General features: G+C 34.4%; 2 protein-coding genes across 11 annotated transcripts in view; both read left to right on the top strand.

The window, feature by feature from the left end:
• LOC119828807 (sodium/potassium-transporting ATPase subunit alpha) overlaps nucleotides 1-4,077 on the top strand; it is a 35,061-nt gene extending 30,984 nt beyond the window's left edge. For all 9 annotated transcript variants that reach the window (XM_038351072.1, XM_038351073.1, XM_038351071.1 and 6 more), the window contains 3 exons: nucleotides 1,534-1,708; nucleotides 1,816-2,048; nucleotides 2,231-4,077. In XM_038351072.1, the coding sequence (XP_038207000.1) occupies nucleotides 1,534-1,708; nucleotides 1,816-2,048; nucleotides 2,231-2,351 (529 nt within the window). In that variant the 3' untranslated portion in view covers nucleotides 2,352-4,077. The remainder of the gene's footprint in view (nucleotides 1-1,533; nucleotides 1,709-1,815; nucleotides 2,049-2,230) is intronic.
• A 3,502-nt stretch (nucleotides 4,078-7,579) lies between these two features.
• Nucleotides 7,580-16,811, top strand: LOC119828828 (synaptotagmin-16). 2 transcript variants are annotated; one of them, XM_038351112.1, is made up of 11 exons: nucleotides 7,580-7,754; nucleotides 7,827-8,009; nucleotides 8,382-8,473; nucleotides 9,490-9,690; nucleotides 9,938-10,096; nucleotides 10,237-10,345; nucleotides 10,455-10,630; nucleotides 11,218-11,424; nucleotides 12,029-12,193; nucleotides 12,491-12,655; nucleotides 12,982-16,811. In XM_038351112.1, exons 1-11 carry the CDS (start codon nucleotides 7,718-7,720, stop codon nucleotides 13,012-13,014), a joined length of 1,527 nt encoding a protein of 508 aa, XP_038207040.1. In that variant the 5' UTR covers nucleotides 7,580-7,717; the 3' UTR covers nucleotides 13,015-16,811. The 2 variants fall into 2 exon arrangements, with proteins under 2 accessions (XP_038207040.1, XP_038207041.1); XM_038351113.1 differs by lacking the exons at nucleotides 7,580-7,754; nucleotides 7,827-8,009; nucleotides 8,382-8,473 and adding an exon at nucleotides 9,176-9,354.
• The last annotated feature ends 1,023 nt before the right edge of the window (nucleotides 16,812-17,834 follow it).

Genomic DNA, 17,834 nt, shown 5'->3' with positions numbered 1-17,834 from the left:
GACCCACTTCGAGACTCGCAAATTCTAACATAAACAACACGCAATTGTTTACATTTTCTATTTCCGTGCAGACGTGGAGAAGTAAATAATTATGTGGATTTTGCTACACTCTGTTTAAACGATCGAAATTCATACGCACCTAAAAATCGATGCATTCCATTATTATTTTGAGGATGAATAGCAAAATTGCACTATGTATGTCGAGATTGGTACCAGAAAAAGATATATAAATTATTACTAGTGTGGCTATTCTTGGTTGAACAGTTCCATTAAAAAGAGGATGTGGAAGAGTGATTACGGAGCGCCCTCACAACACGGCAATAAAAATTGACCATACGTCCCTATACTAAATAGTTAATATTATGTAGACGTCAGACTATCCTTCCTTTCAATACGAACATACTTTAATCTATTTTTACATATCTTTTTAGTATTTCAATTAAACTTTTAAGAATGTTTCAAATAAAATAGATCTAGAAATCTAGCATAGTTCAATTTAGACTCCTTTTTCTCTACAATTTTCACTCTTCCATATTTAAATATTAGAAAGGGCATAGAGCAAGTGATATGTCAAAAAAATAATAATGCACGTTAGATGACATTTAGATCTATAGAGGATATACGTCTAGGCGTATATTAGAGAACTTAATATTATGTGTGTGTGTTAATAGAGTAGATACAATAGAATTAGAAATATTATTAAATAAATTTTCTTTTTAAAAGAATGGCGTAGGAAACATGGAGTGTAACCTTTTTTTTATTACTATTTATTTAAATATGTAATATAATATATATGATAGGATATTTTATGTATATATTTATTTTTATATAGAGCACAAGGCTTTGCAATCACTGACTTAGGCGCATACGCATACACCATACACCAGACTATGCTTACGTCTTACAGCTTCTTACAGTTCTCTGCTTCCGCTTCTATCCCTTTTTACTAACATCTAAATGTTAGTGCATGTATGGAGTAACGGTGTAAGTATAAGACTTGTGATTAAATGTTGTCCCTCGTAAAAATTACACTACAGAGTAAATAAACGATTTACAGACGCTGTTATTTAGTAAATAGTAGTGTGGTTTTTATGATGCAAAATCAGTAAAAGTTATCGTATAATTTGACAAAATTAATTTGAATTCTCTTTTTAGAATAATTTGTAGCCGCAATTTTCATTTGTCACTTAAAAGACATTCCCTTATATGACAATATAGATTGCAAATGGCAATAGCACTAGCCAAGCTATAGTATGAAATGATGTGCTAATTAAACACAGAAGGCTTGTAATCGATATATAATGCATGCATTGCAAAAAGTTTGTGTGAAAACGAAAAATCAAAGGTTTTCACTTGAATTTCATAGATATATTTGGGTCCAGGAAAATAATAATCAACCCAATAAGGAAGGATTTAAAATATTTCGTTTTTTCTTATTTTGTCAAATAAAATCCTGGACTTAATTTAATTTGCACGTGCTTATACAAAATTAATATCACGTCAATGTTTTAAATTTTCATTAAACATCACTAGGTTGATTTCCATGGCGTACGGCCAAATCGGAATGATTCAAGCGGCGGCTGGGTTCTTCGTATACTTCGTGATCATGGCTGAGAACGGATTCCTGCCCTTGAAACTGTTCGGTATCAGGAAGCAATGGGATTCCAAAGCCATCAATGACTTGACCGACTCCTATGGACAAGAATGGGTATGTGATGATATTAAATTCCATTCTATGTCTTTTTTCACTATTATAATTGTTTACGAAATAAGACGTGAGAGTGGAAATCTATTTGTATTTATTTCTACTTCCAGACTTACCGTGACCGCAAAGCCCTCGAGTTCACGTGCCACACCGCTTTCTTCGTGTCGATCGTAGTTGTGCAATGGGCTGATTTGATCATTTGCAAGACTCGCCGCAACTCCATCGTTCACCAAGGCATGCGCAACTGGGCCCTCAACTTTGGTCTCGTGTTCGAAACCGCCCTCGCCGCTTTCCTGTCATACACCCCCGGTATGGACAAGGGTCTCAGGATGTACCCTCTCAAGTGAGTATTGAAAGTCATTTTCCCTTTTAGCAAATTATATTTTTCCAATTGATGCCGATGTAAATGTGATGTTCTCGTCAATGCAATATTTATTTTCCATTTTTTTACTCTTGTTTGGAAACTATTTTAAAACTGTCAATGTTGTGGAACAACATTAATTAATACTAAATTTTGTACATTAGGTTCGTGTGGTGGTTGCCCGCCATCCCGTTCATGCTGTCGATCTTCATCTACGACGAGATCCGACGCTTCTACCTCCGCCGCAACCCCGGCGGCTGGCTGGAACAAGAGACTTACTACTAAACACCGACCACGTCCACACCGCGTCGTGCTACTGTTAGTTATCGCGTTACCTTCATTTGTGTTCTACCAGACTGACAGGCGGTGCCGTTCCGGTATATGTGTTGTCGCTGTCGTGTTCGCTTCTCACCGCTTGTTGCCGCGTGCGCGTGCGCCGCCGCGCCGTCGCGATCGCGTCGCGACCTCACTTTGTTTCGAACTATGTATATATATATGTATATGCACGGTGTATGGTGGTGATGATATTATTACACGTTCCGTTTAAGTTTATACGAACCGGCCACGGTTTGTCGTTGGTATTTTGTCGAATCTCAAGTGTGTTAAGTGCGACAGGCGCGCGCGATCGTCGAGGGCCGCGTCTGCGTCAGCGAAGCGGAGAATGTTTTTAAGTACAAACTTCACTACATTGTTATCGATTGCATTGTCGCCGTCGATTGTGTTCTAATATCTCGTTCCGCTTCGCTCGCGTCGCGGCCCTCGCAGCGGGGCGGAGGGCGTCGAGTGCGTCTCATACCGAAACGTGTACCGCATATCACCGTACCAGTTCACCGTCACTCGAATAACATGTAATACAGTACTAATAAAATTGTTTTTCACCTATACAATAAGTAATAAACGTCGTCAGCGACGAGCAGATAGAGACGCCCGCCGCGCTCCGGGCTCGGCGGCCAACGAAAGCATTTGTTGTAAAATTACAGTTAAGCCATTATATTATTATTTTAAGTGAAATTAGATTAAGTTGAATTTTTCGTGTGAATAAAGTTTAGTTGACGATTCGATCGGATGCGTGGTGTGTGAGAGGTCGATGTGGAGTGCCTGAGTTTTAGTGTACTACCGCTTACTGTTAGGTAGGTAGTTGAAATTTTGAAGCCATATTTTCAATCGTAAAAGTAGTTAAAATAAAGATGCATACACAACGCGACCGCTTGCGGCGCAGGCGCGGGGGCGCCGCACGCGCGCCCTGTCCGGCGCCCCGCCCGGCGCCCCGCCTGGCGCCCCGCCCGGCGCCCAGCTCGGCGCCCGCGGCCGCCCAACACGACGCTTTTCTTTTTCCAAACTAATCAGATCATTAGAGAATTTCATCATGTTTATAAAATAGGCTGCTCATGGTAATTATGTAAGATTTTATTTCTTAAATTAATTAAAAGATAATAACAAAATGTAGAGATGCGTAATTAGAGATTTTTAAAATTATACAGTTATGATAGAGTCATCTTGTTTTAGTCGGCACTCGGCTGTTCTATGAGCGAGTAGGCTAGTAGTGGAGTAGAGGAGTGGGCGAGGGGAGAGGGGAGGGGATGGGCGACCACGGCGAGCGTCCGCGGGAGGGTAGAAGGACCGAGTGGACGATTTATTTCAATTTTCGTAACGAATACATATAACATATAATAATGGTTACAGAAGTAATATATAACATTATAGTGACTAATAAATCTAAATTATATGAAATGTTTATAGATTTAAATGATGTTTGTTTCCTTAGAGTGATCTTCTGTGCTTGTTCGATTGGAACGATGTACATTTCACAGACAATAGTCGTTAAATATTATTGATATTATTGTAATGATCGGATCTTTGTAAGCTGTTTGTTTATCGTACGTACACTGTAGAACTAACATTGTTTTGCGTTCGACAGTTCTTTACACCGTTTCTTTTTATAGTATTACTCTGTTGGCTAGGTGCGCTGTAAAAATGTAAGTGTTAATAAAAAAAACATTTTAAAATATTATTGCGATGTTTCATTGATATCTGCTTATAAATAATTAAATTATTTTAATGCTAAACCTTGGTATGATTTGGAAAGTAAAGGTGTCACACCCGTCCCATTTTCCTGTTACCCTATTACACACAAATATTAAAAAAAAATTCATTATCGTCTAATTTCTACACTTAAGAGTAATTTATGAAAATAAAGTAAACCGCATAGAAATTAGATACTATTTTTGTATGATTACTTACACACTAAAATTGATTGCTCACTACACAAATTACATTCATGGCAATTACTGTTCCTTAATTTGGTTATGCCAAGTCCTAAGGCACATTGCAAGATGAATCAGATACTAAAAAAGTCTTAACTACATGCCTGACTTCGATCTAAATTAATACGTATCTTATAGAGTTGATGGCCTCTTTGGTACAGTGGTAAACGCGTAAGCGTAAAACCGAGGGTCCATAAAATAAAATCGGTCAATGGAACAGATCTATATCATCTGCCCTACTAGAAAACACGGGACTGCATCTTTATAAAGGGTAAAGATTTAAACTTAATATTTGTTACGTTTTAAATTCTTACGCTTTTTGAAGCTATATCCTTAGGAAGTGGCATTGGGTATATTGCGCACATTTATTATTATTCTGGTTCAATCCGAGCGATGAGGGTTGAAATCATAATACACCGAGCTGGACAAGTCCCGGTTGGGAGAAGTCACATATTTACAATAAACTATTAATAATTCCTCTAAAACAAATTAGATATGCCATGACCAACATAAATGACAATTTCTAGACTTCAGATTAGCTTTATCGATTATTACAATTTATTTTGATATATTATGTATAAACTTATAAATAAATTATCAAAAACCAGAAACAAATGATTCTCTTAAATTCGTTCAAACTGTGTAACATTGAGAAGACTATTCATAAAAAATGTAAAAAATTGGAACGAAGAAATGGGGTCAAGAACTTAACTAGCAATAAAAAATATTGTAAAGCATATCTGAAGCGCTACAAGAAATCTATAAATATAAATACATAAAATTCTTAACGATTCGGATAGCGATACAAAAGTTTACCTCCTAGCAATGAAGAAAGGGTTTTGCTCTTTTGTGGTATTATAAAGAATTAAATATAAATTGAGTTTATGATTTTTATGAAAGATGTTATACCTATCGCACTATTAAGTAGGTACCTAAACTTTTTTTTATTAACACAAATATAAGAAATCTGATGGAAAAAAGGCAATAAATACACCGTACAGTACAATACTTACGTATCTAAAATATTAGGTGCTACAATCATGGCAGCCATGATTCTAAATGGGGATTTACTCTAGCGTCGCCGAAAATAAAACAAAAAGATAGGATGAAAGCAAAGAAGAGCGTATAACGATTTGACTTGTAGGTCGGGGAACGTCTTCAAGTTTTCAAAATTGTTAAGAAAATCAGAGCCATGAAAATACAATCTCGCGCGTCAGATATTTTTTATGATCGACATGTCACTGAAATTAAACATCAAGATTTTCTTAGTGGGAGTGGCTACGCAGGATAAGTAAACACAGGAAGTATTTACTCGAGTGTATCATATTTTCAATGGGCAAATGTATGAAATACCTTTGGAAATAAGTGAACTCTATAAATACATAGCTACTACCATTTTTAATTCTTACGATTAGGGTATGGCGCAGCTGGCAGTAAATTTTCGGGAAGAAATTTATGTATAGGAATAACATTGTTTATTATAATATATTGATCGATATTTTAATATTTTTAAGTAGCTCGTCAGAATACAGTGACCAACGAGGGATTTTTTTCCATTGTTTTTCAGAAAATAAGTTTGATTCAATCGTCATCAATTTTATCTGCAAATCTTTTCGGTGCATAACGATTTCACCAAATAGTATTTTTAAAATAAACATATACTTAAGCATACCAAATTTAACTATGGTACAAAAACTTTACAAACCTTTAAGAAGAAAATGTTACATAATACCACAGCAAGATATTTTCATTCTTCCATTGAATTATGCATAATTCTTCTATATACTTTATGAGAAAATTCTTCATAGATTTTCAGATTTTTGATGAAATATAAAACATCTCTAGACCCCTCATTTTGTTTTTATGTGGATTTTTTTGTTATGCTGTCAGTATTTACTTTAAAATAAAACGGCAGCAAGAGGAAATCCGTACATTGTTTTTTCTGAATCATTGTAACAAACACGCACGTATTCAATGCTTATGAGTTGCTACTGATAACCTAATAGTTAGGACATATTATTTTATAATAAGCCAGCTATTTTTTCATAGATTTGCGCCCTCTGGTGGCAGAATAATAGACAAAGATTAACTTTCGTAGTTCAAATGCCACTACTTCCCTCTATGAATGTCTAAAGGGAAAATTTTACGTTTGTTACATATCAGCATTCCGCCCAAAGCATCGCCCGCGTAGTCAAAGAAAATTCCCATCGGAATGAAAGCTTTTACCACTGTAAAAACTTATACACTCTCTAGTCTGCAATCTCCAGAAACAAAAAATACCATAAAATCCTTCTTTTATGCACGACATCAAATAAACACAATTTTTCATAAATAATATAGGTAAGGATTTCATTGAAAACTAATTTCCTATTAGAACGTATGGAACCAACGCCCTCTTTATTCGCAAATAGCACTGACTCAATGATATTCGTAGATAGAAAAGTATATATTTCATGTATGATTATGTTAAATGGTAAAGAAAATGTACTATAAATATAAAGGTACTTTAATATTAAGGTATAATACATATTGAAGAAAAGGCATCAAATGTCCGCAGTCATTGCATTTACAGAGTTGTTTAAACTCTTTATTATTTTATTTATTATTAACTTTAAAATAACAGGATCAATTTATTATGAAATTCTATAAATAACAAACTGACTGTACAAAAGATGCTTATCGGAGTATTTCTGACCATTTTGGCAAAGTTCCAACGTCCTTATTACAGAGTTGCTCATAATATTACGCAATATGGCACCTTATTTATTATCTATGCAATTTCAGTAGCACAAAATATTAATTATTATAATTTTAGTTTCCTCTCAAAAATAATGCTTTTATTGATATAAACATAGGGAAAATAATAATGAAACAATGAATTATCACAAAAATTTACAATTGAATATTAGTACGTAGGTAATGCACAAAATAACAGTACAATATTTATATAAAACGTGTATAACAATATATCGATTTTGTAGGTCTACAGCCTACACACACATTAAATTCCAATTTATTATGTTCATCGTCGTAGACAGTTTAAAGAACATTAAGATTTCATGCTTCATTAGGTATGCGGCCTTACTCATAAAATATTTCTACGTGACCAGCCCCAACGCCGCGGGTCACGTGCCCTCGGCCTTGACGACAGTCTTACAGTTACTAGGATACAGCTACAAGGGTACCTGTGGGTCCTTTTGTCCTATCACCGCGCAGTATTCCACACACCCCGTCGTGCCCCTCCTTCACGGCGCATGTGCACAACTGACAGTGAATGTGCCAACACGATCCAATTTTTTCATCGCTGGAAAAATCAAAAACAGTATCAAGTGTACAAAAGCTAATCAAAGCCGACGCTTGAAATATGTGGCAATGGACTGATTCAGAATGGTAGCCAACATCGGCGTCATCAACTCTACAAATGGTATAAATTGTTATTATATTTTGTTTGGGTTTAGATTTTGCAGTGAAGACATTCATTGTTTTAATTGTGCAGTGGAGGCGACAGCGTATATCAGTGCGGTAGCCGCGTTCGCCGTTGTTTTACTGGTGGTATTGCTGTTTCTTGGCAAGAAGTGGTGCTACAGTGTAACTGTAAATCGTAAACGCTGCAATGGCATCCTCTCCGTAGACGCTAGTGTTGACACCCCAGGTCTTCCGCTTGACAATGCTCAGTTTGGTAAGTGCAATTTTAAAATACACTTTTTCACATAATATCATGTTGTATAGATGAGTTGCCAACATAGCACAGTAAACATAGGACGTATTGGCAAATTATTACTAGTATCTATGTATATTATGTACTTAATGTAGTTTGTTGTACGAAATTGTGAATATCTTATATATTACTTTATTTGTTTTATATGTAGTACCTAACCCAAGGGCAATAAGAGCGCCATAAATGTTTTATAGATATGGGTTTGGTTAATTCAATTTATAGAAGCAGTTATTGTAGGCAAAAGTATCTTGCTTAATTAATTAGTGTAGTGGTGGATTTATCTATATAGGGTATTTTTATTGATTGAATTTGTTCCTACGTGTGTTGTTATAGATACTTTGTCGAAAAACATCCAATACCCCGAACGAATATTTACATTCGAGACCTCCGACTCCGATGAGGAACTGCGCTTGCGCATACAACAGGTGAGATTTTTAATGCGTACGTAATACAAACGGACAATTACCTAGATTTTCCTAAGCACCTGACACTCTTTTTAATTTTTCAGACTACATCGAACTTAAAATTATCATAAATAACCTATTACTTCCTATGACGTCACTTCACGTATAACGCACACTTTCATTCCCGTTTAACGGATCCAATAGTAATAATATATCAACTGCATACTCGCACGAAATATATCGAAACACTACTAATGAACAAAAACTTGCATGAAAATCATAATAGAGACTAGGTGATAATAAATTTACAAATGTACATATGATTTATGATTATTTTATTTGTCGTTGTCTTAATAAGTCGCACAAACACAGTCCACATCTATGCAGTAAGCACAATAATAGTCTCTTGAAATAAAACACGTGCAGACTTGACATACTTTACGGGGCGTTGATATACACTGTAGAAATCATTATATATTTGGTATTTCAAAAAGGGAACATTAGTCATCCGAGAACGTCAAGTGTGCACCATCAGAGTTAATATTCAATTCAATTTTCAAATATAAATGAGAGATTTAGGAAACGGCGGCCAAATATCAATGTCGATGCGGTGAAATTCCGCTGTCGTGATACCGTATAAATATAGGAAAGCTTTTGTATTTCCCGACTCAATTACCGAGATAGTATCATCGCAAAGGCACCCGTAGCTGTGACTAAAGCGCTAGCAATGTTGTCGTTTTTGAATTCGTAGAAACAACACAGTTTAGATGACTTCTAGAAATGAGACATATTTATGTATATCGACTGAAAGATAAATATTCGTGATCTCTCTGTAAACATTTAGTGTTCATTCATGTTTTGCTCAGTCATAGTCGTTTATTAGTGCCATGGCGCCAGATGTGGTAGGCAAACGTGCCATGCATTTATAAATTAATCTTAGATTACTAGTTATTTGTGTTATGTGAAGCATGTCTTATCATAACTATAATTAGGTGTCATAAAAAGTTTGCGTTTTTAATAGTTTGTATTTATTGCAGGATAAGGAGGAAGTTGAATGTCATTATGAGGAAAAGAACGAAAATCAGCCGAAAGCTGAAGTGGAGCTTATTGAAACCGCGTTGAGAGAAACTTGCAGTCTTCGGGAGACCAAGATCGATGAGATTGTGCCGCAAAAGGCGGAATATATTCACACGCTCGAAGCGCAAAGCAGCGTTGATAGTGACGTTATAGCCCATAATGTAAGTCTTAAAAATAATGGCATTAAATATTGGCCCGACGTACTCATGATTTTTATATGTCGTTGAAATTTATTTGTACCTTTTTTCGTAATTCTGGTTTAATTTTCGTTGATTTAATTATAACTTTGAACACTGCTACAGGTCCTCTAAATAACATTTTCAGAAACAGAGTTTTAATCGTTCTTGAATCTTGTAGCTGAATAGCTATTGACCTTTTCAACCTATTATAGCAATTATCTATTCGTAGGATACTTCATTGCTGTGCGGTGAAAGCGGAAGCTCATCGGAGCGGGGTTCAGTGGAGCTCACTCTGCTGTATGACGCGCCCGTGCGTAGCATGACGGTCCACGTGTTACAGGCGCGCTCGTTGCCGCTTAGAACTCAGGGTCAAATCCTACAGAGTCAGGTATTAAAGATGATTATGAAAATAACTGTATTGATAAACATGCCCTTATTTTGTCGTATTTATATTTAAATATTCTTGCATTGATATATATTATGTTGATTACAATTAAAGTAAATCTTGTGAATAATTTAACATTTTAGGTACGTATTGTACTTCTTCCATTGAAAAAGCAAAAGTACAAATCGAAAATTCGCAACGGAGAAAATCCACAGTATATGGAAAGTTTCGTTCTGCACAAAATAAATCCAGGTAGGCATTTTTTCCTCTGCTTATGTTATAACATAAGCATTTAATAGTTTACACGATTAAAGTTAGACGTTAAATGATTTTCCCAAGACCGATATCATATTACTTTCAGAGGATGTTCACGGTTTGGGTCTACGCATTCGCATATATGGTTGCGAGAGGATGCGCCGCCAGAGGCTACTGGGCGAAGCCTCAGTTAGCTTTGCCACACTCAACTTTGAGCTAGAGAATAGCTTGTGGCTACAACTCATGCCGCGACAACACCACCACCATCAAACTAGCTTACAAGTAAATATTACACGCATTTATCTTCTATCACATCATATTATATATACATAGAAAATTGCCATGCATCACGCAATACATTATAATAAAATTATAAGTGAGTACTTAATGACTTATCAAAAATCAGCTAAATGTGTAAAGTGGGTAAAAGTTCAATGGTTTACTTTGCTATTGCGTGCTTTAAAGTAATAACAGTTTGTATAAATGTGCCCTGACCTGATTATAAGTTGTTAAAAAGGATTAGGGTGGTGTTTTAACACATTACCCACATTATCTACAATTTCTTCTACTGCTAACGTGCATTTTACATTATTTTCAAATTTACTATTCAATCTTAAAAGCCATTTGGACGTAGATAAGTAGATAGAGCTTATCTTACTTTTAAAAATCTGTGAAACGGTTTTGAAGTTAAATCGTAAGAAACATACGTATATATTCGTAAAGTGTAGGTTTGTTCCAATTGACCATTATGTTTATGTTCATGACCATTATGTGTATGCATTATGTTCACACACCAATAGACTCACCTCTTGATGTGTTAAAATTATGAAATAAAACAACTATAATGCAACTGAGTTAAACATTTCTAGCTGCCAAAACTGGATCCGAACCAGTCCATAACGGGTGTGCTAGCCAGCCCATCATCGATAGCCACGGTGATGAGTCCAGCTAACAATGGCGAGGCGTGTAGCCTAGCACGTTCTGACTCGGCGTCATCGTGCTGCAGTACACGGTCTGCTCCGGAACTGTTGCTGGGATTGCAGTACAATCCTACCACTGGACATCTGTCGGTTGAGGTGATGCGATGTAGACGGTTTTAGCTATGCTGTTTTGAATGTCATAATGTAGGTTGTAATAAAAAAAACATCCTTTTAATTGAATAGAATTAATAGAATTCAGTTGTATCCAAAATTTTTATTAATATGTTTCTTAATACGTCTATTTTTGCGAAATGTTGATTATATGGATAATAAAGTAGCTACTTAATTTAAATTTCTATTTGAACTTAAACTAAACTAAACTTTTTTATTTCACCTTTGGGGATTACTTTGCTTCACTTGATACTTTATTCCCAGAGGGAAGTCTGCTACAAAAATAAAAGTTCTTTTTACGCAGTCACACGCAAATGACACATAATAAATTTTATATGGAACAATATGGTAGGTAACTAAAACTACCTACGCACCATAAAAGCAATAGGGTTGTTACTTTTTAAATATTTCGAGGTCAAACAGCCTCGGGTTACACCGCATTTGCGTTGTGTACATTTTTTATAAAGATTATGGAAATTTACTAATACACATGTTTGTGAGAGTGAACCGTTTTGGACCTTAGTACGTAGTTTTCCGTAATGTGTCATATTTGTATTGTACAACATGAATCTTATGTTTTTATTTGCAGATAGTAAAAGGGACGCATTTCCGAAAATTATCACCAAACAAGGCTCCAGACACTTACGTAAAGCTGTGCCTTATCAGCTCTTTGGGGATGGAGATGGGAAGGTGCAAGTCTACGACGCGGCGAGCGCAGTCGAATCCACTCTACAAAGAAGTATTTATATTTCAGGTATTTTATTTATTATTTATTAAAGTTTATCTTATTATCCTGATTATATAATTTCCGTACGTATACACGGGATAAGAGCAAATCATAATATTCTGTTGATTTTGTCATTTAAGCGTGTTTTGTTTTTACTTTTTTGCATTATTCTAATTTATAAAACTCAAGAACATCATATAATATTGTTAAGCTTATCTAATAAAAGGAATTTGAATCGTGGGTGTATCGAAAATGGAATGGAAATATTATATGTTGCTTGATGCGTATATACCTATGTTAAATGTATCACGTTTGTGGCGGCAGGTGGCGCTGTTCCAACTGAGCGAGGTGACGCTGATGGTGTCGGTGTGGTGGCGGCGCAGCGTCAAGCGCAACGAGATGGTCGGCTGGTTCTCGCTCGGTCACAGCTCCTCCGGCCGCGAGGAGGAGCGCCACTGGCACGAGCTTTGCGAGCGCCAGGGCGAACAGGTTGCATATCTTATTTATATAACAATTTCTCGGTGATATAGTAAATTTCAGTGAATTTTGTAGAGAGAAAAGAGGATTGTCTGTATATTTTTATATAATATAGATATATAATCGTGAATAGAATGAACTGCATTAACTATCATGGTAGGCACCATGCTGGCTCGATAATAATATTTGGGTGATTAAGTGCGGATATGAGATAGTTTCAATTCAATAGAGACAGGAGAATCGAGACTTAAAAGACAAATAAGACTTCTTAACTGGTTTAATGATGAACAGAACAGAATCTTGATGGTTGAAATTGTTCAAAATGATTTATACTGTAGGTACAACGCTGGCACGTGTTGCTCGACTCTTGACGGTCCTCGACGTAACACGCGGGCGACTGCGCCGCGTAACACTGAACCTCCCCGCCCCCGAGCCCGCGCCGCACGCCGGCCGCACCGCGGTGCTTTTACGCTGACGCCGCTCAGCGTCCGCCGGTTGCCGTGAGCTGAGTATTGGACCCGAGGGCGTGACGTCACGACCCGATGACGTCACAGCCGCCTTCAAACGCCATCTTTGAATCGTTTGATGATGCTTTCGTACCTCCGGCTTTGATCGTTGGTCTTTTTGTACACGATTTTCAATTAAATGTGTGCTTTTTGTATTGTAATTCGTAAAACGTTGTTGTAAACGAGCACGATATTTTTGACAGATTGGATGGATTGATGTCGATGTTAATTGTACGCATATGAGAGTTGAAGATGTTGTTGAAGCAAATTCCATTTGTTCGTATCGTTGATATTTGTGGATATTCACACTTGGGTGTATCGCGGATATTATTCAACAGTATTTAGATACAATTAAGATTTGTTTAAGAGTTTTAAAAGTAAAATTTTTACGAGGTGATGAGGACTTGGAGCGCACAATTCATGTGAGATAGGATAAATTATACGTATTTATATATGAATTATATTTATATGATATTGCCGATAACTTGCCAATAAGGTGTCTTTCGTATTTTCGTATTCAGAATGATTCTTATATATTATTACCTATCTACTTAGAAATGAAAAGTATATAAAATAAACAAACTGTAGATTTTAAAGATTATTTCTTCTATTCTTATTATTATATTAATTATTGTATTATTATAACACTGCTAATATCATATTATACATAGAATACTCAATGATGTAATATTATGGCAGTTAATGTCATTTTTATTTATGAAGTAAATTTTTTATTAAATTTGAAAATTTACTTATCGTTAATTGTTGTACAAAAGTATACAGTGTACATCTACTGTTTTATTTATAATATTGAAACAAAAAAAAAATGTGTGCTGGCATAAGTGAAAATTTCATTGGGAATCGCAATAATAACCCCTGAGAGCATGACGGATCACCTTAACTACGTCTACGAAAAGTTATAATAAGTGCAGTGTTCCAAAAAAGTTTCACTTTGCAAAAAATACAATATGAAATTTTGTTACGTTCCTACTACTACCAATATACGTAGAGAATAACTAGAAAATGATACTTTAGACCAAAGTAGAAAGCTATTTACGAACTCTTTGGTTTTTTTGATGAGGTTGATAATGGATGTATATTAAAGGGAAAATATTTAAAACAATTATATAAATATATTTATGCGTTTGTTCCGCGCTGACTAACGTTTGAGTAGTTTAATGTAGACGTAGGCAAATAAATAAATAAGCTACAATATACGAAGTGTTGATTAATATTTATGTGACAGCGTGGTTATCGTGTTTATATAATATATGGTGAACAGAAAATGTCTTAAAGAACGAAAAATGTAGGCACAGCATATTTGTTTACGGCTATGCTATGAATTCTTCTTTGTATATTTCTAATATTTAATACCACTATTGATCGTCTGTTTAATAAAACTTTTTGAAATTCGACAATTTTCTCCTGATTATTTCGAATGTTACATATTTTAAGACTTGGGTGCCAAGAGTTGCTACCAATATAACAGTAAATTATAATTAACCAATATAAATAAGTTTTTCAGTATAAATTAGAACTTTATATCTTTTTACGCAATATATAAAAATAATAATTAGATCCCAATAGAGATTTAAGCAAAAATATCCCTTCATATATAGCTATAGTACATGCTTTCATAGTGATATTCCCATATGCGATAAATTAAATAACCAATTTTATCATACAATTTGTAAACACACAATAAAAAGCTTTTATTTATTTGCCTACTGTTTTAACTTATATTTTTATAGAATTTTAACAAGATTGATGTGAAAGTATTTTTTTTATGTACAATATTAGCAATTTAAGTGTGTTAATTTTATCACGTATATGCTTAAAATTGTGTAATTATCTTCCTTTTGATATTATTTATATGAATGTTTCAAGAAAAATTAAATTTCCTACTTCTTTCTATTTGTTGTAATTACTTTTTAGCATAACAAAATACTCTTGTATGCTCCATGTAAATGTTTTCAAATTTCTATGAAATAAAATGCTAATCTGTAGCTTCTTTTCATAGGCATGACTTAAACCGACCAATATAACATAAGAGTAGATTTCGTATCGTCCTTATATCTGCATATAGATAGCACCGGCCACTGTTTAGTCTTCGTATTTTACTGAGATTTATTGTTTTTTGAGGCGTCTTTGACCCTCCGTATTCCCATTGTGAATTAACAATTTTTTTGTATCAACATTTCTTCCATTAAGAAATTCTTCCTTTGGGAGAATCGTATCTGAGATCGGTCTTTTGCATTTTGCCAAGTATTTTGTTTTTCATCGGTGTCGGCTCTTGCAGATTAGATAGTAGTTAATTACGTGTGTCATTGATAGTTTTAGATATATAAATGATTGTTTGTCATAATTTCGATGTACTTATTACAAGAATTCAAAATTGTTTTGATCAACTATAACAAAATCTTAATTGTTTTGGGAAAGACGAGGTACCAGGTTAGGGATTTAGACCTTTTTTTATCGAAATCAACCTAAATTTACATTTACATTTATACTAAAATTTGCTTCACTAAGGAGATGTCCTCCTATTAAATAAATTTTGTCTATTGTTGAACATAGGTATATATTATGAAATTTTTAGAATCTTTATGTTAGAATAATTCCTCTAAAATCCCTGTCTCTACTGGCCCCATAATTATATAAGGATTGTTGTAATAAAGAAGATTTTTAAAAACGAAGTGGTTATATTGTTTAAAAGTAGGTAAAAATGTTCCGATCTAGCGGAATACCATAACATCTTAATAGCAGTAATGATTCCAGTGGGCGAATATGAGGCTAAACGATCTATATATCTCTGTATTGGGACTTCTTTAAGCCGTTATGGTAACCCCCTGTATCGAGTTTCAATTAGCGTCATGATGCTTTTTTCCACTCGCATGAAACTGTTACGGTTCAATGTGGTTCAATTTAATCGTATCTAGGTATTATAATTTATTAAGAATTTGCTCGGGAGAAATATGTATGGTTAATCAAATATTCTTTTATATGGGCGAAGCAGTGAATTCTTTTTAAATATCCCTCTATTTCTATCAATTTAATAGATAGTAAGTTTAATAGTATTTTTGCCATAAATCTTACATTTCTTCCGCCAATCAATAAGTATCCAGCTAAATAAATTAAAAGTCTTATATTAATATGATTATATTTGTATTACCTATCTCTTATTTAACAATTCTAATGTAGGAAAGATAGACAATTTATGTGAGTATTATGTTTTTAATTATAAAGTTACGTACCTAATGCGCACATAATACTTATTTATAAATAAGCATGACATTGTTTTGTTAGTTATGTATCACTTCGACTTAACAAATTTTGTTTCTAATTGAAATACGAGTAGATATAGTTATCAATTAAAAAAATATATATTTGGATCACGCTGATGACGCATAGCAAGGAAATAGAATGAAGACTTACAATGCCACTAACTTGATTTTAAATTGTGTAAAATTGAATTAAAGGTGTTGTCATTTTTGCTACTATAAATTATATGTATTATTGCTGTTTTTTTTTAATTTCAATCATTAAATCGGATGTCGAAAGACACCATCTCAGAGACAAGTTGGTGGCACTGTACCTACTAATGTATGCGATAATCACAGTTCCCCGAAACTTTTCCTATCACTATGTAAAAGTTCATGTTATTATAGCGCACAGAAAATGACATTACAATTGTTTTCGCTTCTATAGCATTTATAATGCATTCAAAATAACTAATTGTATTGCAAATTGATCCGTTCTAAATAAATCACTTTATACATTTTCTTAAAATTATGCTTCTTTTATTTATTTAAATCCTCAGTGTAAAATAAACACTTTCCTACAGTATTACGAATACGCTCAGTTAAAATGTTTAATCTATAATCAGCATATTGTTCCCAATATCATAAATGGCTCGATTACTTAGTTTTTTGAGAGTATGGGTTAAAATGGCTTAACGAAAACAAAAATAAAATTTATTACTAACACAACCTTTGTAACAAATAACTAAACCGCCTTCAAAGTGTTAGAACTTGACTAAATATAAATGGGACCAAATAGCATTCAGATGGAAAAAAAGAATCATCAAAACCACCCAGTAGAGAAAGTTTTCAGTTAACAAGGCCGAAAAACAGTCGAATAAAGAACCTCCCCTGTTTTCGAAGTCGGTTGAAAAATAAAATTAGATATACCTACTCCACTTTCGACAGGCAGTGCCCGTTGTATCTGCAAAACTAAAAAGCCCCTGGCACAATGTAATGTTGAAGAAAACGCTCCACAACACTAATAATTCTGCCAAAAACCCAAAATACTAATTTGCACACACTACAACTCTTCCTTCTTCCGTCCTCAGTTCAGGGATCGGAAGTTGCCATTTAAGAAGAACTCATCCTACGTATTTTAAAAATTACTCTTCCTTTAATATAAAATTGTTTTTAATTTGGAATATGAAGGAATGGAATATTTTATACAAAGTAAGTATTAATTAAAATAATAAAATGATAAAATTTTCTTCTTCAATAAATTAAAAGTGATACCACTCAATGATTGCACCCTACACAGAATCGTGATGGTAATTGCATTTACATGGTAGTCACTAAATAATTAATTTAAAGTGTACATGTTTGTGAACTACCATATGGTGCCAAGGCTCGATTACTGCTGGTATACACAATTAACACTCAAATCAA

This window comes from Zerene cesonia, chromosome 8 (genome assembly GCF_012273895.1).
Source record: "Zerene cesonia ecotype Mississippi chromosome 8, Zerene_cesonia_1.1, whole genome shotgun sequence".
Lineage (NCBI taxonomy): Eukaryota > Metazoa > Arthropoda > Insecta > Lepidoptera > Pieridae > Zerene > Zerene cesonia.
The sequence above is the reverse complement of the archived record's forward strand: the minus strand, read 5'-3'. Positions and strand labels throughout refer to the sequence as shown.